The 23,472-nt window shown below is 39.2% G+C and overlaps 1 protein-coding gene across 1 annotated transcript; it reads left to right on the forward strand.

Moving 5' to 3' along the window:
* Positions 1-4,534: 4,534 nt before the first annotated feature.
* tgm1l1 (transglutaminase 1 like 1) lies at positions 4,535-22,808 on the forward strand. Its single transcript, XM_038718751.1, has 14 exons — positions 4,535-4,692; positions 8,526-8,824; positions 9,064-9,255; positions 11,732-11,983; positions 14,952-15,070; positions 16,087-16,194; positions 16,622-16,799; positions 17,402-17,540; positions 18,306-18,498; positions 18,897-19,050; positions 19,361-19,645; positions 21,042-21,202; positions 21,323-21,459; positions 21,560-22,808. The coding sequence occupies exons 2-14, from the start codon at positions 8,527-8,529 to the stop codon at positions 21,702-21,704; spliced, it is 2,361 nt and encodes a 786-aa protein (XP_038574679.1). The 5' UTR covers positions 4,535-4,692; position 8,526; the 3' UTR covers positions 21,705-22,808.
* The last annotated feature ends 664 nt before the right edge of the window (positions 22,809-23,472 follow it).

Here is a 23,472-nt window from a genome sequence, read left to right on the forward strand (position 1 = left end):
ATTAAAATAATGAAAAGAAAAAGCAACAAATCTTTACATTTGTGAAGTTGGAACCATGAAATGTTTTTACAGGAAAAATTACTTAAACGATCAAAATAGTTGCCAATTGATTTTCTATCAATCAACTAGTTCATTAATCGACCAATCGTTTCAACTGTAACCTAGTAGTAGAGAGAGAGAGATGGATGGATGTGGTTTATGATCATTCTGTGTTTAGTGTCCAGGTTATTTGTTTGTTTCCCCCATTGCCTCTCTGTCTGCCTGTCAAGGTTATGTCTGTTCCCCCACTAATCCCTCTGCATGCCTGTCTCTCTGTTTTCCTCTGCTGTCTCTGTGCCTTGTTAGTCCTGATCCCGGTCACCTGTGTTGCTCCGGCCCTGTTCGTTAGTCCCTGTGTGTGTATGTTTGCTGTGTGTCTTCAGTTCTTGTCCCGTCATTGTAGCGGGTATACGCTCTGTTGCAGTGTGTTGCCCTCTGCCTGCTTGTTTCGTGTGGATTTGGATTTTGGATTTTGGATTTCCTGTGGGTTACTTGTTTTGTTTGGACAGTTGGTTATTTTGGATTCTTGAATTCTACCACTAGTAAGTGTGTACGCCTTAAGTTTCTTTAATAAACCTCTAAACTGTACCTGCTCTGCTTGAGTCCTGCATTTGGGTCCACCAACCTTTCAACCTACACACCTGTGACAGTATTTACACAAACTAAGGTATAATGTACAAAAATTTTTAAAAATTTTTTTAACAAAAACATATTTACATATGTGAGATACGCAAGTGCAACTGTGTGTATATTCAGGATGTGTTTAGTATCATTAGTATTCTCTCCACAACCAGCCCCAGGGGCTCCAGAGCAGACCCCAGCACAGAGCCAGCCTTCTTTATTAGCTTGTCCAGTCTCTTGCTGTCACTGGCTCTGATGCTGCTGCCCCAGCAGATGGCTGCAAAGAATACTGAGTTTTCAACAACAGACTGATGGAACATTTTGCTGCATACATTAAAGGATCTAAGCTTCCTCAAAAAGTAGAGTCTGCTCTGGCCCATCTTGTTGATGGCCTCAGTGCTGTATTTCCAATCTGTTGTCAAGGTGTACTCCCAGGTATTTCTAATTCTTGACCACCACTTCTCGCCGGAGGGTGAATGGTGTTCAGTGTTGTCCAGGACCTCCTAAAGTCCACCACCATCTCCTTCGTCTTGGTCATGTTCAGGAGAAACAACACAAAATGGTCAACCAGAGCACTGTACCCTGTCTCACCTCCACCACAGATACAATACATAACTGCAGAGTCATCGGAGTATTTCTGTAGATGGCAGGACTCTGAGTTGTGCTGGAAGTCTGAGGTGTACAGCGTGAAGAGAAATGGTGAGAGAACAGTCCCTTGTGGAGCTCCTGTGCTGCTGACCACCCGTTCAGACACACCACCTCTGTCGCGCAAACTGTGGTCTGTCTGTCAGGTAGTCCATAATCCAGGAAGTTGTGGAGGTGTCCACCTGCATCTTCTGGAGCTTCTCCTGTATAAAGAAAAGAACATGATCCTGACAATTTAGTAATTTATTTAAAAAATATTTCTTCAAATGTTTTGGATTTAAATATTTTAACTGGCAAAGTAACCACTAACTAAAGCTGACAGATAAATGTAGTGAAGTAAAAAGTACAATATTTTCCTCTAAGATGTAGTGGAGTAGAAATGGAAAGGTTGGTGATGGTGCAGTAGATAAGGCACATGCCTTTGGTGTGAGAAACCCGGGTTTGAATCCACGGTGAGACACCAAAGTGTCCCTGAGCAAGACACTTAACCCTAGTTGCTCCAGAGACGTGCAACCTCTGCAATTTTATGTCGCTTTATAGTGTCAGCTAAATGAGTAAATATAATGTAATATACTCAAGTAAAGACCTGTCCAGGGTGTACCCCGCCTTTCGCCTGATGTAAGCTGGGATTGACTCCAGCCCCCCGCGATACAGTATGCAGGATAAGCGGTTGACGATGGATGGATGGATACTCAAAGTACAAGTACCTCAACATTTCAATAGTCATTACAATACAGTTTAAAAATCTGACATCTACTCTTAGACAATGACTGGTTATAATTTTACATGACTATACTATTAGCATGGTAGATAAGTCTGTGTTTTAAACATTTACAATCTTTATATTCTGCATATATTTAAAAAATGTACACCTTTACCACATGTCTTATCAAATTTAGTGGTTTCCTTGTTGTTGCTATACTGCTTACTGTGGGTTTTCTGTTGCATTTGGCTGAATGCCTCCCTACATATCTTGTCTAAAGGATTCTCCCGAACTCTGACCCAGAGTGTTTGACCACCCATCCCCTGCTTTGTGGCAGGAGATAATAAAATTAACCAGAACAAACAATAGTTTCTAGTCTCAGATTGACAGAGTGCTGAATAAACCGCCACCAAGCATTCAAAACAAAGCTTGATACATACAGCTAATACATTCAAACTCTAATCATTGTAGTGCTATTTTTTTTGTATAACTGTAGGATTTCCAGGCATGCTAGAGGCCTGGCTCCAAACTGAAACACCTCCAAAACTAGATAACTTCATTGAACTGTTGCTGTAATTCTTAGCTGGCATGGTAATGGAATCAGTTGATGTTGACTGACAGTGGAAGGCAGGTTTAGATATGTTTCAAGGCTTCAGTTTTCCCAAGCCATCATCACCACTGATCACATATGACTTCATTGTGATCTCGTGCCAAACCACAAAGTTAGTGATGCACTTTAATACACATTGTCTACTAACAATGGTTGCCAGGACTTTGGAAAAGATGGAATGTATGAGACAAATCACTTTGAATAAACATTTAATCATGTTGTATTTTTGAAGAGTAGATGCTTTGGATTGAAATCAACAATGCGTGATAGCAAATACATGCTCTGACATCTTCTGAATCTGTTCCTATGATTTTAAGTTTGCTCTTTTGGACTTATGATCAGATGGTTTAAACTTAGGATGGGACTTAAATGAGATGGGTTTTTCCTCATGGGAAATTCCTCATCTGTAAACTGAGCAAGGAGAACTGAAAGTGAGCAGGAGAAGTCCTGTAATGTCTTTTTACAGAGTGACTCCAACAAAATTGACATGGTTCAACCCTGAGTGATCTATCATCTACATATCATTCAAACTATCGTCTTGGTTTATTTGGTGGTGCAAACTGTGACAGACCTACAATTTATCCATCTTTAAAGTCAGAGATCCACTTTGTATACTATCTGGGGAACATCTATGATCATATTGTGCCCTCTTTCTCACCGATTATGGTTTGTTTTGATTGTTGGCTTTACCAAATCACTGTAGGCTATAAAAGGCTGCTTCCCCTGATTTACTGGTTTTCCTGTATAATCACTCAGCTTATTTTCTACAGGTATTCAAAGTCCCTGGAGGATAAATTCAAATGACTTTGCATCTAGCTCCACCATCACATCAAAATTACGGTTTGTCAAATACCAAGGAAACTAGCCAACAAATTACAACTGCCAATGTTAGCACGCTAACACACATTAAAGTTAAATGTTGAACATGGTCAGAGTTATACGTTCTAAATATCAGCACATTAGCATTGCCATTGTAAGCATGTTAGCATGCTGACATTAGCATTTAGTGCCAGAGGGAAGCTATTGTGAATTGTTGCATGATAATGGAAAATCACTTAACGCTGACTAACACTGGAGTGTATCGAGGATTCCGTTTTCCCTAGCCATTGACATCATCACTAATCAGGTATGTCATCTTTGTGATCTCCTGCCAAACCAAAAAATGACATGTTCACTTTGCAACCTGAAATGTATGAGACAAATCATTTTGAGTAAACATTTCATCAAATAGCATTTTTGCTGAGTAGATGCTTTGGATTGAATCCAACAATGTGTAATAGCAAAAACATGCTGTGGCCATCTTCTGAATGTGTTCCTATGATTTTAACTTTACCCTTTTGGGCTTTTGATCAGACGGTTTAAACTTGGATGAGTCAGAGGATAAATCTTGTAATGTTTTTTATAATTTATTTTATTTACTCCAACAAAATTGACAGAAATTCAGCCTTGAGTGATGTATCATTCAAACCATGGTTTTGGTTTATTGGCGCCAACTGTGATAGTAGGCTAGCAATTTATCCTTCTTTAAAGGCTGAAATTTAATGATACATGTTGAACTATCTGGGGAACAGTATGGTTTCATTGTTCCTTCTATTTCTCTCTGAATTTGGTTGATTTTGGTTGTTGGCTTTACCAAATCACTGTAGGCTGTAAATTGCTGGAGTTGCTTGCTTCCCCTGCTTATCTGGTTTTATTCGGTTTTATTGTGTAGACCTAATCACTTAGCTTATTTCCCTGCCCTTCACTGTCTGTCTGTTGCCACTCCCTTCCTGTATTGGAAAAGTAAAGCAACTATAACACTCTTCAGCCTCATGAACCGTGCTCAGCGGAACCTCGTGGTGGGAGTGGGAGCATACAGTTCACATTCTGGGGCGGGGTGGGCTGAGCTGCGCGGAAAAAGGGGTGTGTGGCATCTTAAAGTAGCCCACGTACCAGAACAAGTATAAAAGTATTCTGATCCAGGAACGGAGCGAGATAAGCAAAAACACTTTCTAAAAGTTTTACGGATAATTAGGCCTATCTGGACGAAGCAGAGAATTCTTCGCGGATCCAGAGAAGAATCCACACAGATAAAGTATGATTTCCACGTTTTTTATTTTAATAAGCGAGATGTTAAGTGAAGTGTAAACTTGAAGCGACACGCGCATGACCTAACGGTTTCTTCTTTTAGATGTGGAGAAACAGAGAGACAAATTAGAAGCAGAGAGAGAGAGAGAGAGAGAGACGCGATCACAAAGAAAAAAAGAAACATTTGTGGTGAAAAGCAAGTTCAGTTTTGAGGCAGGCTACTTATGTTATTTCCGTTTTCTGTTACTTTATAGCCTACTAGGGACAAGCAGAGGGAAATATTGAACTTCTTTGTAATCAAAAAACCCCACCTTTGCCAGCTGCAACATTAAAGAGTTCACATTATGCATCAATAATAATCCAAAAATTATGTAAAATATTATTCTGTAATGGGTCGTTCTGCATAATGAGTACTTTTGGTAGCAGTATTTTAAGAATACTAACTGTTTTTTAAAAGGGATTTTTTCTAAATTTGGTGAGGAACACAGTCAGTTAGTTAAGGTATTTTCATGCCATCAGCCTTGTTGGTTGGTTGCCAACCAGCTGCAGCTGACAGCATGTTTTTTCAACATGTGATGGTATTCAAGGCTTTTAATGAGCTGTGCTAAAATGTTTTATTTATGTATTTAATAAATTAATACATTTTACACAGGACCAGTAACACCAGACTAACAAGCTTGGCCATTTAAAGCTGGTAGTGTTGTTTGGTAACAGTGACTTGAATTCTAAAGGCTTATCTCAGGGACCAGTGGGTATACCAAAAGTGCCAGGCATGCCAAGACAAACTGACTGAAGAGAAGTGCAGAGCATCAGAGGGAGAGGGCACAACATAATGGAAGAAGTGATACATGTGGTATTGATAAGCAGTGGGGAGGAAAGATGAAGAAGCAACAGTTGTTTTCAAGCTTGACTGGTGGCTGTATTATAAACCAATCTACGTGTGTGCATTAAAGTGTGAGGGAAGAGCAAGGCTGCCAAAAAATGTTTATAGTCTAATGGCTTTTCATGGTTTTAGTAGTATTGAGTGTATGACTCTAATTGGACAATTTTAGGCCACCTAAGGTGCAGTGGTGAGATAACTGGGGTTTTTTTAAAGTCTGTGAAGACACAAATTACTAACAAAACAGCCTTTAAAGCTTTACTTCAGTTGTTACATTTGAGCCTATGATTCGGCCAATTATAACTGTATCTTGCATTTTACCACCCCAACTATTGTCTGTGAGTTACTAGGAAAGGGCATGGAAACTTAAATTCATTGCTCTCTATCCAAAATCATGCTTTACACTTCATTTCAATCCACATTATTGGTTCCTTTTTAGTAAAATTAGTTATGGTGCCAAGGCAACATGGGTCAGAGTGCCTGACACTGGGTGACATCATGCTGCAATACATACAACTGACTTAATCCATTGTGTGAATCATACTTATTATGAAGGGTTTTGCCAAATATTTTTGAAGATTTGGAAACAGTTGAACTGAGGGGAACGTCATCTGACCAGCAGATGAACTCAGGAAGTCAAGGAGTTGAAAAAGCAGAAGTGAAAATGTCACGCACACACATACGCAAGCGAGCGCACGCACACACACACTCATACATTACACACTATACGCCTCCCTCACACCTCTTCCTCAGCTGGTGTCTGCCCTTTGAACTGCACCACGTACCTTCACTATCACTGCCTTTTTCTCAAAACCAGTGTGCTCAGCCTGTATGATACCACTATCCCATGCAAATATTTAACCACGAAATGTACAGGATGGTAGTAGTACTTTATTAAAGTACATTGTCATTATGTCTTTATTAGTTTATCCCTCACATCACCTGCCAGCCTAAACATTTAGCTTTACTTTGCAAAGCAGAAAGCTAAACCTTAACAAAGACACATGATGGGAGACACTGAGATGTGCACAAAGCTAAGTGGATAGATACTAACTGACCATTTTCTTGTCCAATCATAGCTTCACCACCACATCTAGGAATGGCAGTGTGGTGATCTGCTCTAGTAACTTAGAGTTACCATATTTTTGCTATCTACATAACTTTTTAGGGTTAGGAAAATCATTGTACAGGACTAGAACATTCCCTGTGTGGAAGCCAAGGTGCTCATACATCAACGGTTAAGATAACACTAGCTCTGTCCTGCTCACTTGGACAACCCTGGTCAAATCTCTTTACCTGAGATAGGTTACATTTGCCAAACTCATTTGCTATTCTTCCTCAAACCCATTTCACTTTTAAAAGTGAAACACATAGTTTAAAAATACATTATAAAATAATTATAATCAAAATAATTTTAAATACAAACGTGTAAAAGTGTAAATCTAAAGATTAAGAAAAGAAAGTTTGACTTAAGTGATAGCAGTAAGGGGGGTAAAGCTTAGCGAAGCCAAACATCTCCTACGCGTGTTTACTTAACAATCCTGCATTTCACTTGACAGTGTGCAACACTGCAGCTCATTACGCTTTATTGGTGTTTTACAAGAGCCAACAAAACTCCAATGGTGCTTTAATGTTTTTGTAATATACATTTATTTTTGCGTGCAGTGGCACAGCCCTGTGTGGCTTTGAGACTTGCAGATGGTGAGAGAAGGAGGGAAAGAACAGGATGAGAGGGAAAGTCCTCCTCCCTCTGCCTTTCATTCTAGTAAACATTTTTTCCCCCACTTTCCGAATGTTTGACCCCGATTTTAAAATGTGAGGATAGGCAAGAAGGATAGGCTTATCTTCAACGTTACAAATGATCTAATTCCGTTGTTAGTGCACTCACTGTATTAGGGTGACAGTGTGAGAAAAGAATCATATGATCTATCTACAGTATGTGCATGCACAGAGACACACACACAAACTGAATTATTCTGCAACAGCAGTGGTGAGGCAGATGGATTCCAGATGCTTGTAGGCGGTATGTGATATTGCTCAGGGAGTGTAGCTGACAAGGACAAAAGGCTAAATACTCCTGAATTCTTGTGCAAATCTGGATTGTGGTAATTGTGGGAAAAAGTAAAAGAAAAATTGCATTGGCTCTTTCATGTTGGGAAGATGAAGGAAAGGGAGAAGAACTGGAGGAATGTTTTGTTTATCAGATTGTTATGAATACAAAGTCTCAACTGGTGTGAAATGTAGTCTAGTGTAGCACAATACCAATGACCTCGATAATGTGGAAACAATGTTTTGTTCCACCATTTGCATCTCTCTCTACTGGACCCACAATGTAGTTGAGCTTTTGGGCTTAAACATTTCCTCACTTACATCTCGTTGTTGCACATAGGTTTGGTTTTATTTATCCCTCTCTGAGATTTATGTTCCCACCCAAGTACAATTGAAATGAATGGAATTTTGCTTGTGGTGCATAAACAAACTATTTAGAAATTCGACAACAACATCTCATTCCAGAAATGACCCAATTCTCTTGATAGATCACAATGCAATCAACAGCTTTCCTATGGGGACTATATATTTTGTAGAGCGTAGTAACAGAAAAACATAAAACTGTTTTCAGCAAAGTCTGGGGATTATTCAGAGGCTAATATTTAAAACCTGGTCAAGTAATGTGGTGTCCTTTAGGGATTAAGTATACAGTAGCACAAAATGCTTGGATTCCTTTATCATTTCAACAATAATTTATTTTATTTTTTTCATTTACAACAAAACAAGGTCGTACACAGGACCGCACAACGATGTGCAAGCTGCAGTCCTTTCATGCTTTACACAAAAAAACAAACAAAAAGCAGTATGATTCACTTGTCTTCTCTGTGTAACATAACAAAGCAATTACTTAATATGATGATTGGTGTCTGCAAAATTACTCCGAAACAGCAGTTTTCTAATTTGTCTCCTAGAATGCCAGGTGAACGGTTGATAGTAAGAGACACATCAGAGGTGGGGCGTTTCCCCGGAGCAGCCCCACCCACCAGGGTGGAGCTGACCATTCAGAAAGAGGGCGAGAAGAAACAGGAGGAGGGAGGCTGTCGTCGCTGGTTGAGGAAGATGTGTCCGTGCTGCTGTAAGCGCCAGAACAGCAACTCCGGTGATGTTACAGATAAGGTGGAAGTGGTCGTACCCCCGGCCCCAGCTCCTGCACCGGCCCCAGAGCCCGCCAAGCCAAAGCCTGAGAATGGAGAAGCAAAGGAAATGGAAGGTAATGTCACTGACTTTTGGGGTAAATTGTGGTATCAGAATCAGGTTTCTTGACAAGTAGGTGGTATATTGGTTCACAACAATAAACATAGTAAGTAAGATAAAGCAGGTACAGCAAGTCAAGAAGCATAAATACAAAATATAAAATGTGAAAATACATTCTAAGAAATATGTACATTGTAATAGCAGCAGTGATTTCATAGACACCTTAAAATTTCATGTTTAACCTTCCTGTGTCAGAAATAAAGTTGTTGGTGCGTTCTGTGGACCTGCTGAGCTCCAAGACGGGTAAAAACAGACAAGAGCATCACACCGACTTGTATCACGGGGACGAGCTGATCATTCGCAGAGGACAGACCTTCCAGATAGAGCTGGAGCTGAACAAGCGCTTCAATGTTGACACTGACAAGCTGCATCTGGACCTGAAAACAGGTAGGTAATGTATGGACAGTATCTCTGCGAGTGTCATCATACCTTCCACCAAAATCTAGAAGAAGAAGAAGAAGTATCATCAGTATGATCATTAGCAGCAGTAGAAGTGTCTGAGAGTAGAAGCGTCTGAAAATATTTGTGTGAGTAGAAGGTGGGGAGTTGTGCATGGTTTAGGGGTTAAAAACACATCATAGCATAGCATAGTGGGTTGCATCAAATGCAGAAAAATGCCCCCAAGTTGGCCAAAGAAACATCTTACAGACACACTCAGAAAGAAAACCAGTGCAGTGCCTCATCAACTGATAAACCTGTGGCAAAATAGGAATTAAAAACTGAAACAGTAAGAAAATATATAGAACCAGCAATTTAGTACTGTACTTTCATAAATTTGATGGACCAACAAGAGAATACTGGATCTAACAATTCCCATAATGCAACACTTTTTTCAAACTCAAACCCAATGTTTGTAACATCAGAAATGTGAAGTTCTGAGCCCAATCGAGATATTATTAATTCTGAAACTCGAGAAAGTTCCTCTAAACCAGTTAATCCCAACCAGGGACACGTGTGGATGTTGTAAAGTACCTCAACTACCAAAAACAGAAATTATGTTTTGATTTAAAAAATGCCACCCACATTGAGTCAGCAAGTAAGCATCTAATCCACAATTATGGATAAAGAGTTAGAATAGTTATCAAACATAAACAGCTTAATATAACATAGATAAACGGTTGAAATAGCACACATTTGGAACATCATGGGTGTGGTCAATGAGTTCATCTGAGAGGGTTCTAGGGGTACGTTATACAAAAAAAAAAGGTTGGGAACCACTGCTCTAGAGCAACAAAAGATATTACACAACTGTTTTCAGAGGTTGAATAATAATGATGAAAATAAGTAGAAGATGAAAGTATGAACGACTGAATCAAAACAAAGCCTGCGAAATCTAGCCCAAATGCTACTTATAACTTAACACATTTAAATCAAGCAGCAGTTCAACCATAGCTACACCACAGGTTTTGGATTCCACCCACAAACCCACAGTGTTAACAGTTTCCAAACCTCAGGACACCAGACACCTCGCTCTGGTATTTACAGACCTCATACACAACAGCACACTACACACTTAGGAATAAATGGCCATTACATCACCACAGAGAAGTGATTTTCTGTCACATGCTGCTTAGAAAGTTACGTGGGAAGAGGGGATAAGAAAAAGAATCGAAACATAACTATCTGAGCCGTCCACATTTGACAGGCTCTCATTACCTTTGCTTGCACAGTCACATTTGCTATGAAAAGGTTCCAAGTGTTGGACTAAAAGCAGGGCTTTGTATCATTGTAGCATGAATAAAGATTCAGAGTCAATTTTCAAAAGGTGAGGTTTTTCCAGCAGAAAAGAGACTGTGTTTTTCATTGATTTCCTTTTGAACAAGTACTCAGAGGTGAGGGAGGAAGTCATGGCTGCAGTTAGATGGAGAACAATGGTTTCTTGATAAACTCCATATTCGCTTCAGTAAATGGCAGGTAAAGCCCAGCAGGGTGCCACAAAGCAAATAGCTTAGAGGAAAGCATCCAGTAAGTCTTAATCCAGCTAGTGTGTTAGAAGGACAAAACAAGCAATGAAAAAACTTTGACATAACCATTTTTTGTTTTTTATTTTTACAGTTTTCTATGGGTTTGTTACTCACTGTCAGAAGAGACGAAACAATTACCATGATGTGAATAACTGAGTTTACTCTACATCTACATGTTGCAGTGGAGTCCTTCCACTGTGCCTCTGCTATCTAAATTTTATTTAATCTAAATGTTCAAGGTTAGCTGAGAATCACAAAAAGGAGAGAACTGAAAAGCACTTTGTTTAGCTGCACCACTACACTCACACTACACTCACATATAAAAAGCAAAATGTTATTCAAAGATATGTTGGACACAAACTGAAAATGCACATGTTTATGTGCATATGTATGAAGACGTATACATTCACTCTCTTTTGGAAGAGCTTCTTGCAGAGGAATTTGGGAGTCCTGAATTGAGGACGTTATGCTACATTTTTTTCTGAAGCTTTATTTACTTTCAATCATTTTTTAAAAAAATGTTTTGCTATCTAGCTATTTTAATGGCTCTGGTGGTTCACAGCTTAGCACACAGACTACAAGCAGCAGGAAACAGTGTGGCTCAGCCCAGAAAAGTCCCTTTAACTCTTTGTTTTTTATAGGAATTAAAGAAACAAGATATTACATTTTATTTAGTGTGCTTGTAGGCAGAGCTAGATTGTTTTCCTCTGTTTACAGTCTTAATGCTAAGCAACAGTCTCAAGGCTGTAATTTCATATTTAACAGACAGATATGAGGTATCAATCATCTTATTTACCTCTGCACAAGAAAGTGAATAGGCATATTTCCCAAAATGTCAGAGGTGGAAATTTAAAACCTGACATCATAACACAACCTCAAATATAACCTGTGTGCTGTAGGTCCCCTGCCCATGGTGTCTAAAGGCACCCATGTCATCGTTCCACTGGTGGATCACCTGGAGGATGAACGCTGGGAAGCCAAGATTGTGGAGCAGAACGGCAACAAGATCAAACTGTCCGTCAACTCACCAGCCAGTGCTGTGATTGGCCTATATGGGCTCACGGTGACAACCAGCTCTTCAAAGGGCAAGGAAGCAACAACTCACAACTCCAGCAAGAACATTGTCATGCTCTTCAACCCTTGGTGTGAAGGTAAGAGTGGCAGCGGGTGTGAACGGGTCAGAGGGTTTAGACAGGGGCAGGAATGTGGAAGAGAGGAAGGAAAGAAGACGAGTCATAGGTGATAAGAGGGGGAAAATGAAGGAAGACAGGGTTACATAATGTGTCTGGAATGATTCACATACTATCTGGCTTACTATTAGTTTTGAGGTGGAATATCTTCAAAAAAGTCAACATTTTTCTTGCAGGAGAACTGTCTGAGAAGAACTGCTCAATTGCCAGCAAAAAGTGTTCCCAGAAAATAGCAGCTGTATGACGAATTGTATTATGAACACCATTCTGATAGGAAATACTAGCACAAAGTAGATGCCCGTTTAGCCTTATAATCTCTGAGAGGAGTCCTGATATAATGTTACACATAGGTGAGAAAGGCCAACTAGATCCATGAGCATGTTGCTGTCCATCAAATAGCTACAGCGTGACTCTGTGGGTAACTATGGGAGTTATGTAACTCTACTGGCTATAATTCAAAACTGCTGGCACACTTGGTTATGCTACTTGAACTATGTTTGTGACAAAAACAGTTTGTATATAAGACCAATAAGACCATTGGTCTTATGTATGAAATGTATGCACATACAGCTATTACCTACCTACCTACCTATATGCACAAATCAAACACTTTTGTAGGGTTTATCAGTATTTTCTTATTTTCAAAATGTTCATATGTAAAAGAGGTCCATCTTGGTATTTTTCTCATGTTTAGTTAAACATTTTTTTGGCCACTTGGCACAGCGGAAAAACATTATCACCTTGAAGTTAATAGGTGCATTTGAGATAACTGTGGCTGACTTTCGCCGAATTGATAGTCAAACGTAAGCTGCTGGCAACTTCAGGGGCGAGGTTTAAAAACACTGCCGTCAACTGTGAACCTACAACAATGACTGACCTCACGGCATTTGCAAAGACAAATGCCTTGAGATCAGGCAAAAGGTGATTCCAACTTTGTGCAGCAGCTGTGGTCGCCGGACTCAGACAACTGCAGCCACCTTGTTCCCGCGAGGAATCAATGTCATGTAACATTGATGGCCTGTTTAACAAAGATAGACTTTCACTATGACTTAGATTCAACTAATGGTCAGACATATGATAGATGTCTAAATCCCCCCATTGCACAAACTTGTCTAGTTCTTGGCTATCTTACATAAAACATGGCTGACTGAGCAACTGCGTCACACGGCTCAGCCCTGTTCACTCCAGCAGAAAATGTTTGCCAACAGTAAAAAATCAAAAGTTACATTTTACCAGGAAAATTCAGCTAAACAACACAAGTGTAACAACATAAAAAAACGTCCAGTAGCATAAAAGCTAAATACGATGGAGACCTGTAGCAGAGCTGAATGTAACTCTGGTCTCTCTGGGTCTGACAATGATACTGATAAGAGAGGTAAGACTGAAGCAAAACAGTAAAAGCCAGTCATAAAACCAGCACAATAAACTAAAAGTCGCTAAAACGCTCCATAGCAGAGTTGGATTATAATTATCAGAGGGTTTGACACCTTTCCATTGTTGATCTCAAAATATAGATTTAATTACAACTTCGAACTATGTTGTGACATGTGATCAGCACATGGTAGGTGCTTGTGTTAAACAAGGGCTTTTGGGCTTCATTTATAAAATTTGTGCTTATCAACAAATTAAAAGATGTTTGTGGGGTTTATCTGTATTTTTTTAATTTCCAAAATGTTTGTACTTAAATGGAGGTCAGTCTTGTATTTTTAATTTTGCAGTTATTCTCTTATTCAGTTAATAAAGCATTAGGAAATGGGGTCCATATTTTATTACGAATAACTATATACGAAAACAAGTGCATTTGGAACACAGCAAAATAAAAAACATGTGTGGACCTGGATTTGATAAAAAGCTGATGCTGTCTTTTTTATATTATGGGGTCGTTGTATTAGGTAGCAAGCCCAATGTCCTCTTCCCTTTTTCGTCTCTTTTTCCTGAGACCAATCTCCCCATTCTCATAAACGTAAAAATCCTACAATTACTGTATATAAATGCCATGGGGCGAGCTCAGAGTAATCCTGCAGCAGGTGACAACCTGCCGTATCTCTCGATTTTTACTGCCTCCATGTATATTTCCTGCCTTTATGTGCCTCTCCCGCTCAGCTCCCCTCTTGCTCCCTCTGCTTGCTGTCTGTTGACCCTATCCTCACACCACTGCTCTGTTTTCTGGCCTCCTCCTTCTTGACCTCCTGTGTGTTTCCCCTACATTGCAGAAACAGTAAGCAAAAGTAAGAAGTGAAACCCACAATTATCACAGCTACCAGAGTATGTGAGACTAACCTCACTCTACTTTCTCCTATAAAATCTCAAGAACCTCTGTTAAGCATAACTCACCCTCCACCCTTTCCCTCTTAAGCATAACTTCCCCTCTTTCTCTCATTTGTCCCTCTTCCTTCCACATTTTTCTCATGTCCATCGTGAATATGCTTCTACTTTTACTGCTTTGCCATTCTTTCGTTCTCCTTTTCCACACCCACTGGTAATCATGGTGGCAACCCCAAGAGATAAAAAAAGGAAAAACAAAGACACAGTTTGTTGATTTCCCTCAAAACAGGCTGTTTCTCATAAATGACCCTATCCCTTTTTAACTATTTCCTGGCCTTGGGGACTCTTTCACATAGTTTGTGAAAATAAATCACATTCTTAATTTAGTCACTGAAGAGTTGAATAAAGCCTTGTTTCTGGGTCACTTTCACATACAAAATCTTGGCTAGAGTCGATATCATTAAATGATATCCCACAGTTCTACAGAAAATGGTCTTCTTGTGTTTCCCATCAAGGTTGGTTTAATAAGATCAACTTTAGAGATGACTGTCGTAAGTTTAAAGGAAAACTTTTTACTGTGTTTAAAGTAAGAAGGAAGAAAAACTGTGCTTTATTATCACTCCAGATTACAGTACATAGATATAATGTTGTCATGTCTTTCCAGAGGACACGGTGTTCATGGATGAAGAGGAGGAGAGGAAGGAGTATGTTCTGAATGACATCGGAAGGATTTATTATGGCACAGAGAAACAAATAGGTGCCCGCACATGGAACTTCGGGCAGGTACGGACTGTCAAGAAAAGTGCACTTTTTTTGAATAATCATTGGATCATTATCTGTGGCACACATTTCTTCCAACTGATAATGGAAAACGGTCACAAATATTTATTTTTATTTTTTAAAAGTAATTTTCTAAAACAGCTTGGCACTGTAGTTTTTATTAACGTTTCTCAAACAGCAGTTAACTTTGTATTTTTTGGGGACTATTTTCAGCTGCAGATTAATACGCATTTGGTGCCCTAGAGTATTTCGAACCGCAGGATTGTGTATGTAAGATTAATACAAATAGAATAAAATGCCACTGTAACATTAACATTGTTTTGAATAGTTTTTGGACAACACAGGAGCTCTCTGACACAGAGGAATAAAATATTTCAGGATTGAGCTACACAGGCAATTTGTTACTAGGATCAAATAATCACTGGTTTTAAACATTTGAAACTGGGATTTGTTGACAATAAAAAAATGATTAGAAATATCCTTTAATTGTGAAATTTGTTGCCTTTACTGAAAACAAAGTAGACAACGGCCAACCATAGATGACTGAAAAACTCTATTTCATTTCAGTTGTATTATTAGGCCTAGCAAACATCACGCTCTTGCTGTAATATGGGGTACCTCTAGTCCATTCTCATGGAAAAGCCTAAATTCTTCTCTAGTTTTTTTCTTGCTTTATTAATTATCAGTGGCACATGCTTTTAAGTTATGTTTCAGTAGCCTTATCAGTCTTCCACCAACTTGACGTTCATTGTTCTTCCAATCTTCCAATCCACAAAGGTGAATACTGTAAATCAGAAAGGCTGGTAGAAGCTTCAAATCCTGTCAGTTATGGTCTTGTTTGTTTACAATATTTCTTTATATTTCTCAGTTATTTTAGTTATTTTATATTAATGTTTCAACTGGATGACATGACTTTAAATTTTAGAATATTTTTAAACTGCAAAATATTATCAAAATTCCCATTTGAATAAACACATTTTCTTTGCAGACGATTTGTGTTTTTTGCTGTTTTTCTGTAGTTTCATGAAGGAATCCTGGAAGCATGTCTGTTCATCCTGGAGAAGAGTGACATGCCTGCATCTGGTCGAGGGGATGCTGTCAATGTGGTTAGAGTCATATCTGCCATGGTGAGTTTAATTTTATATAAGCATCACATCATTCATGGGCTTAGCAAAGAAATATTGGCGTCATGCATCAGTGCTCATTATTCATTTATTCAGTTAACTTTTCAACTTTTAACTGCTAGTAATTATATGCTAGGATTCTGGTGTGAAAATGCTACAATAATGTTTGGCCTAAAAGACTTAAAATGTATATACAGTATATATACATTTTTTTTTAAACCCGGTAAAAACCCACTCCATGAGTTTATAATCATAAATTGTACTTCAATTTACTAATAACCCCCAAATGTCTAGAAAAATGCAGAGACATGACGGTGTCTTCATTAGCTATGGCCCTAAACATCGCTCATGTTCTGCTTAGACAATTATCATTTGAATTTGTAAATGAGTAAGTTACTTTTAATTGACTGTGTCACTATTCTCTTTTCAGATAAACGCTCAGGATGACTTTGGGGTTCTGGTAGGGAACTGGTCTGGGGATTACTCTAAAGGAGTTTCTCCTTCGGCATGGAGCGGCAGTGTGGAGATCCTGAGGAAATACCACTCCTCCAATGGAACGCCTGTGGCATATGGACAGTGTTGGGTCTTCTCTGGGGTCACTACAACAGGTGAAAAAAATAAAACTGTAAAGAGCATGTGATGGTGTGTGTGAGATAAAAATGTGTGTGTATGTTGACTGGTTGGTCATTGGAAAGTTATACTGTTTGATAGACACATGTGAAGAGACAGCTGTGTGTGTGCATGTGAAAACGCCACAAAGGATACCCAATAGTGTTTCTCAGCATTCACATGAATTGTTTTTGTCAAATGATCATAATCATGGCTTACTGGCTATTGTATCAGGCGCTTTTTATTAGCCCTACTCTAGAATACTTGTTCATTGTGCGTGCATGCAGGATCCCTCACATGATAGCTAGCTGACCTTAGCACATAGCATTACCCCTGATAGCAAGCCGTAGCTCATGTACGCTCTAAATACCTTGCATTGGCATTCCAGTCATACCTCCTAGTTTTGTCAAAGATAGCGCCACATGTGTTGCTTTCCTTCAGCCGGGTAATAAAGTTCCATGCAACCATGCAAATTCCATTTTAGTAGAAATGCCTGAAGTCATTGTGCTTAAGTCTTAGCATCTGGGAATATAATTCAATAATTAAACAGCCTCGTAAATTCAGTTTTAATTAATCTATCTCTGTCTGTCTTTGTTTCCAGTGCTGCGGTGTCTCGGCATACCCGCCCGCAGTGTGACCAACTTCCAGTCTGCACATGATACTGATGTATCCCTCACTACAGATGTTTATTTTGATGAGAATTTGGAGCCAATTGACTACCTCAACACTGATTCTGTGTGGTAAGATATGAAACTTTACATGGCGAGGACACCATGCTAGGAAAATCGCCTGCTGCTAAATCCATACCTTAGGAATGCACTGCATATTAAGATCTGCTCCGAAAGCAGTTCCCTCTAACTTGAAACATCAGGTCATGCTCTTTCAATAAGTAGTACTGTGTCCTTAAACTTGCCATTTTCAATGGGTGGTTCATTGGTTTATTTCTTGTAACTTAAGGGTGTTTTTTACACCTTTCTCCCCTAGCAGAAGTACTCTTGTTGCAACATAGATAAATGTAGCAATGGTAGCTGGCTTCATTTGTTTAATTAACTACTGTTAAATTTAGGATCCATATCGTTTTACAACTTGTCTCTAACACATGCATTTGAAATAACTTTTTCCTAACCAGCACATATGTTCATAAAATCTTAGTACACAAAGCTAAAATAAAGATGTTTCGAAAAAGTTTAAATGAAGATTATGCTATGTCACATCACATGTAAGGAGAAGTTCAACATTTTTGTGAAATATGCTTATTAGATTTCTTGTTAAGTGAAAAATGATACCACCTTTGTATCTGTTAAATATGAATCTTACCGTGGCTTTGTCCAAAAGCAACAAAATCCAGCCACCAGCACCTCTAAAGTCTCCAAATGTGGACAGAGCATAGCTAGCTATTGTATATATATATATGTCACTCTCGGCCAGAAAAGTGTGTTTCCCAAAATATCAAACTATTCCTTTAAATAGATAAACCTCAAATAACATAATTTAATCCCACATAGGAACTTCCACGTATGGAATGACTGCTGGATGGCGAGACCAGACCTGCCGGCTGGTCATGGAGGCTGGCAGGCTGTTGACTCCACTCCCCAGGAAACTAGCCAGGGCACTTTCCGCTGCGGCCCTTGCTCTCTCAACGCCATCCGCTCTGGCCATGTCTACCTCAAACATGACACACCATTTGTCTTCGCTGAGGTGAGTGGTAGAAAAGTCTGCTTGACCAGAGGTCTTTTTTTTATTTTCTGTAGTTCTCTGTAGGTTCATTTACTGCATGACCAAAGTGAGAGGATGGCGGTCAGACTAAATTGCAGGTATAGCAGATTTAAAAAGCTGGAATAACTAAATCAGACGCCTTCTCTAAAAGCTTGCAGTTTTTTCAAGTAGGGAACTTTCTTGAATCCCTGATTCTCGCTAGATCAAGAACAGAACTCACCTGAGGAATTTCTTCCCTATCAATTTCTACAAAGAAAATAGAAGATAATAAAATGAGAGCGATGCATACTTTGGTTCAACTTCATCAACAGTATGAATGGTAAGCAACTCATGTAATCTGATATTTGAGCTGACCATGTTTGTTGGTACTTTTCTATCAGGTCAACAGTGATAAGATCTACTGGCAGAGGAAGCTGGACGGTACTTTCAGCCAGATCCACAGTGAGAAGAAAGCTGTTGGCCGCTTCATCAGCACTAAAGCAGTGGGTTCTGACGAGCGGGCAGACATTACACACCTGTACAAATATGAAGAAGGTACTGGCAAGCATATTGTACTTTTCAAAAAGCATTTCTAATGAAGATTGATGTTCCAGAACTAGAAAATATGTTTCTACACTGCCTGGTATTATTATAAATGTGATTATTTAATAATTTACTTGCTGCAAAGATCATTTTGATATACATAGATTCGCCACATCTGACTCCTCAACTGTTCACCTGCTCATCACAAAATGCAAATATGTGTGTCTGTTTGCTTTGTGTGGAAGACTGTGTTTGCTCTTGTATCTGTCCAGAAAGTCAGATGAAATGAGGTACACTCACCTTCTCCCCTCCTCTGTATCAGGTTCTGAAGAGGAACGCATTGCTGTAGAGACTGCAAGTCGCTACGGCACCAAGCCAGATGTCTACTCCTCGCCTGTGGCAGAGGATGTGTCCGTGGAGGTGAAGATAGATGGTGAGGGGCCCAGGATGGGTGCTGATGCCCAACTGAGCATCCTAGTGAAGAACCTGAGCTCGCATCCTCGTCGGACCACTCTGCACAGCCAGGTGGCTGTCATGTATTACACCGGTGTGCTGAAGGGAACCATCAAGAAGGAGGAGTTGCCTGTGGAGCTTCTGCCCCATGAAGGTTAGCTTTCCACTAGGCTTTAAAGCTGCTATAATAACATTGTAAATGCTAATGGAATAAATGGTCACATGTAAATGTGAAGAACACTTTGCAGTTCCCCTCAGCTCTAGAGTTTTACCATCTTTTAACTTTATTGTTTTGATTCAGACAGCTGTTTTCAGCAAAACAGATCTAAAACCCCACTGTGCGATACCTGCCCAGCATCAAACATTAGACAGAGAAAGTTATTGACTACCTGGTGATCATTGCTGTTGGAGCATTTAGTAGCCAAACAGAGAGGGAGATTGATGAATGCTAATGTTGCTCCATATCTACTAAGCAACTATTTGCAAACTTTGCTGTATGAACTTAAAAGTTTATAAAACCTTATTTAGTTCAGGTTTTAAACAAGCTTATGTAACTTGTTGAACAGTGACCACTGTGGCCACAACTGATAATCAGGATAATTGTAAATGCTCGTTTAATTAGGGTCTAAGTAAATTTGTTAACAATAGCCACCATAAGGTTGGTTATACAAGACCAAAAAAGGCTGCAGCAGCAAAACCCCTGAGAATACTGAATACTGAGCAAGGGTGTGTTTTATTGCTTGTGACTTTTCATTTGTGAGGGGAAGAATGTGTTGTTTAATTTCTCACAAGTGAATACAGTAGTTTGCAGTGCAATGCAATGGAACAGCCAGGGGAGCTTTGCTAATAAGAAACTGTGAAACTAAATGCCACTCAAACATTAAAGTCTGACAGGCGTATTGATGTGCAAAAAACTTGCATGGTGGCATTAGTACAGTAGATTAGATACAGAAAAAGATTGAAAAATCTATTAAACCATGGGATAAGCAATGGAGAAAATAATTTATCACATTGTGTTAATTCTTATTTCACCAACATATCATTAAAGGGATAATTAAAGATTCTGAGAAATACACTGCTTTCTGCTTTCTTGCTGAGAATTAGATGAGAACATTGATAGCACTCATGTCTGTATGGTAAATATGAAGCTGCAGCCAGTGAGTTTAGCTTAGCCTCTTCATGTAAAGAACAAATAAGTTGCAGATTTATGTGTGGAATTATTTCTTGGTGCAATGACTTCCTTGATGTTCTGCTGGTTTCTTTATTCTCAGAAGTCATATAACCAACCAAGAAATAGTCCAGCACACACTGCACGTAACACCCCCATAAATGCTTGGATTTGACATACGAGATATAACATCTTAATGAGTGAGCTTTTAAGGTGCTTGTAGGTGGATTTTGTTACTTTAGGACAGAGCCAGGCTTGCTGCTTCCTGTTTCCAGTCTGCATGCTAAGCTAATGAGCTAATAATGCATAAGAAAGTAAAGTTGGCATACAATAAAAATGCTGAATGCTGAGCCCAAACCCTTTTCTGGACCTCTTCACACAGAAAAGACAATTGAGTGGGTGCTGCCCTACCAACAGTATCAAAACCAGCTGGTGGATCAGGCAGCTCTGATGCTGACTCTGTCTGGAAGAGTCACTGAGACCCAGCAAGTATTAGCCAACCAGACCACCTTCAGGCTCCGTACGCCTGACCTTAGCATCACGGTAGGTTTTTTGAGTTACTGTACATTTGCGCGTGGAACATTATTTACTTTGGAATAGAGGGAAAGTATGGGAAAAGGATTTGTTTCATCCCTCCTGATGTTTTTTTTTACCTTCTGGCAGCCTTTGGGAGAAGCTGTGGTTGGTAAGGAAATGGCAGCCAAGATTACCTTCACCAACCCCCTGCCACGTACACTAAAGGGAGTAGTGTTCAGAGTGGAGGGCCTGGGTCTGCAGAAGGGCCATGAAGTGGTTGTGGGGTAAGAACATGATACATCTCCTTATCTCTTTTACCAACACATTTCCCCCACCATTTTCTTCCCAAAACTAATATTCCACTCCTTTTTTCCCCCCTCTCAGTGACGTCGGAGGTCACTCAACAGTCACACTGACAGAGCACTTCATCCCCGCCCAGCCCGGACCCAGGAAGCTGGTGGCGTCACTTGACTGTAAACAGCTCACACAAGTGCATGGGGTGGCTGATATTGTCGTTCTTGAGAAATGAGAGAGAGCTAGCAACACCACTTCCTCAATTTTTCTTTATAAAATATAAACTGAGACTGTAATTATATGAAAACTGTCCAAAGTTTCTGTATCTTAAACAATCTTGTTTATTTTGTATTACAGCAAAGGTTCAATTGTTGATGTATTTAAAACTTTGAACGGACAATTAATAACTATAGCATTATCAGTATTGTTTTTTTTAACTCGAAATAATATAATTCACACTTCTGCCTTGCTCTGAAATGTCAAAACTGTGGTGAAGTATCAAGCAGGGGAACAGCAAATGAAGTGCTTTAATTTACAAGCATTATTATATTGAAGTTATAAAACTGTCAAGATTATATACTAGTGTGTTTTGACACACTGAACAAATGATGTGAAGGTGGAGAAAGGTGGGTCATGATATTCTTGTGATGATGTATAAACTGTATGTGTATTATTCATTTGGCTTGTCATGAGGTGAAAAGTGTTTTCAGACAAAGTGAACCTTACATGAAGGAAGGGAATGATGACAAAATTGGCTCTGACATTTTGCAAAGGGCACATTAGAATTTGCGCAGATGTTTCTGTTAGCTTTGACTGGGACATTTGTAATTATTGCTGAAAGTTAAAGTCATTTTTCTGTGCCAATTAACAATGTCGATTTCCAAAAATCTAAATCTACAAGGATGTGGCTAAAAGGTTGTTCTAATCTGCTGAAAGTCAAATTTTCAATTTTGAAAGTCAAGTTTTATTTTGAAAACCAACAAATTGTAAAACTGAAACGTCTCCATTTGCAGAATGCAAACCAAAATGTTCCCTCAAGAAAAATTCTGCCTGATGTTCTCTTGTTTTTGTTCCTCCACCGTGTGTATAATAACGGCACATTGCAACTTACCTGCAAGATTTGATACGTCACAAATGTGAGTTCCAGCAAGCTGTGACAGAATAGAGACCGCGGTGGCCTTAATTCACACCTTAGCTGTAGCTGCTTCTCGTCTCAGCACTTAAAAGTACAATGTGAAGAAAACTATTTTATAACATTACACTATTTATCTGCCATATCTACCTGGAATGTTTATGTTTTGTATTGTATGTGTTGGTAATAAAACGTACACTAACATGATGACTTGGCTCCTGAGTTATTTTCCATCGCTTGACAAGTCTTTATGGGTTTGGAGAGAGAGAGGGTGAAATTACGGTAAAATCAGAAAGGAAGCAAGTAGTTTATTTTTCCGGTTACGAGTTTACGTTTATTTTTTTATCTTGAGGATGCATAAGGGATGAGGTATTGCTATATAGTTACTCATTTCAACTGTGCAGCTTGACGCAGGTGACACGCCTTTGTTGCATTTCTTCATTCAAGATGTTGATGACGGACATGTACACATGCATGTGAAAGTGGTATTTGATCTTTTTATCCAAGCTTTATAGGTTAGGTAAGGCTTAGCTTGTCTCCACCATATTCTGATTCACCCCTTTTGTTTTACTTCTGTTTTATTTGTTGCATAATGTATTGCAGTAACCTCTCTTTTGACTGGCTGTACTTGCATGTACATGAGGAAAAGGCAGAGGTAGAGTGTACCTAAGTATATTTACTCAAGTACTACTGTACAATTTTGAGGTTTATGTCCTTCACGCTACTTTATACTTGTGCTCCACTGCATTTATTTGACAGATGTATTTACCAGCTTCTTTTCACACCTTCACATACAAACCCCACAGTGACTATACAAACATTTTAATAATAATCAAACCCCCATTGTTGCGATATGTGTGCTATTAGCTCT

This window comes from Micropterus salmoides, unplaced genomic scaffold (genome assembly GCF_014851395.1).
Source record: "Micropterus salmoides isolate LMB-PRFRI ecotype aquatic unplaced genomic scaffold, ASM1485139v1 Ms_hic_scaffold_14, whole genome shotgun sequence".
NCBI classification, from domain to species: Eukaryota; Metazoa; Chordata; class Actinopteri; order Centrarchiformes; family Centrarchidae; genus Micropterus; species Micropterus salmoides.

What these genes read in the sequence shown, in the direction of transcription:
- tgm1l1 (XM_038718751.1), top strand. Translation starts at nt 8,527, where the DNA reads ATGCCAGGTGAACGGTTGATAGTAAGAGACACATCAGAGGTGGGGCGT. An exon ending in CTCAACACTGATTCTGTGTG is followed by an intron (nt 17,541 to 18,305) that starts GTAAGATATGAA and finishes AATCCCACATAG; the next exon opens with GAACTTCCACGTATGGAATG. An exon ending in CGCCTGACCTTAGCATCACG is followed by an intron (nt 21,203 to 21,322) that starts GTAGGTTTTTTG and finishes ACCTTCTGGCAG; the next exon opens with CCTTTGGGAGAAGCTGTGGT.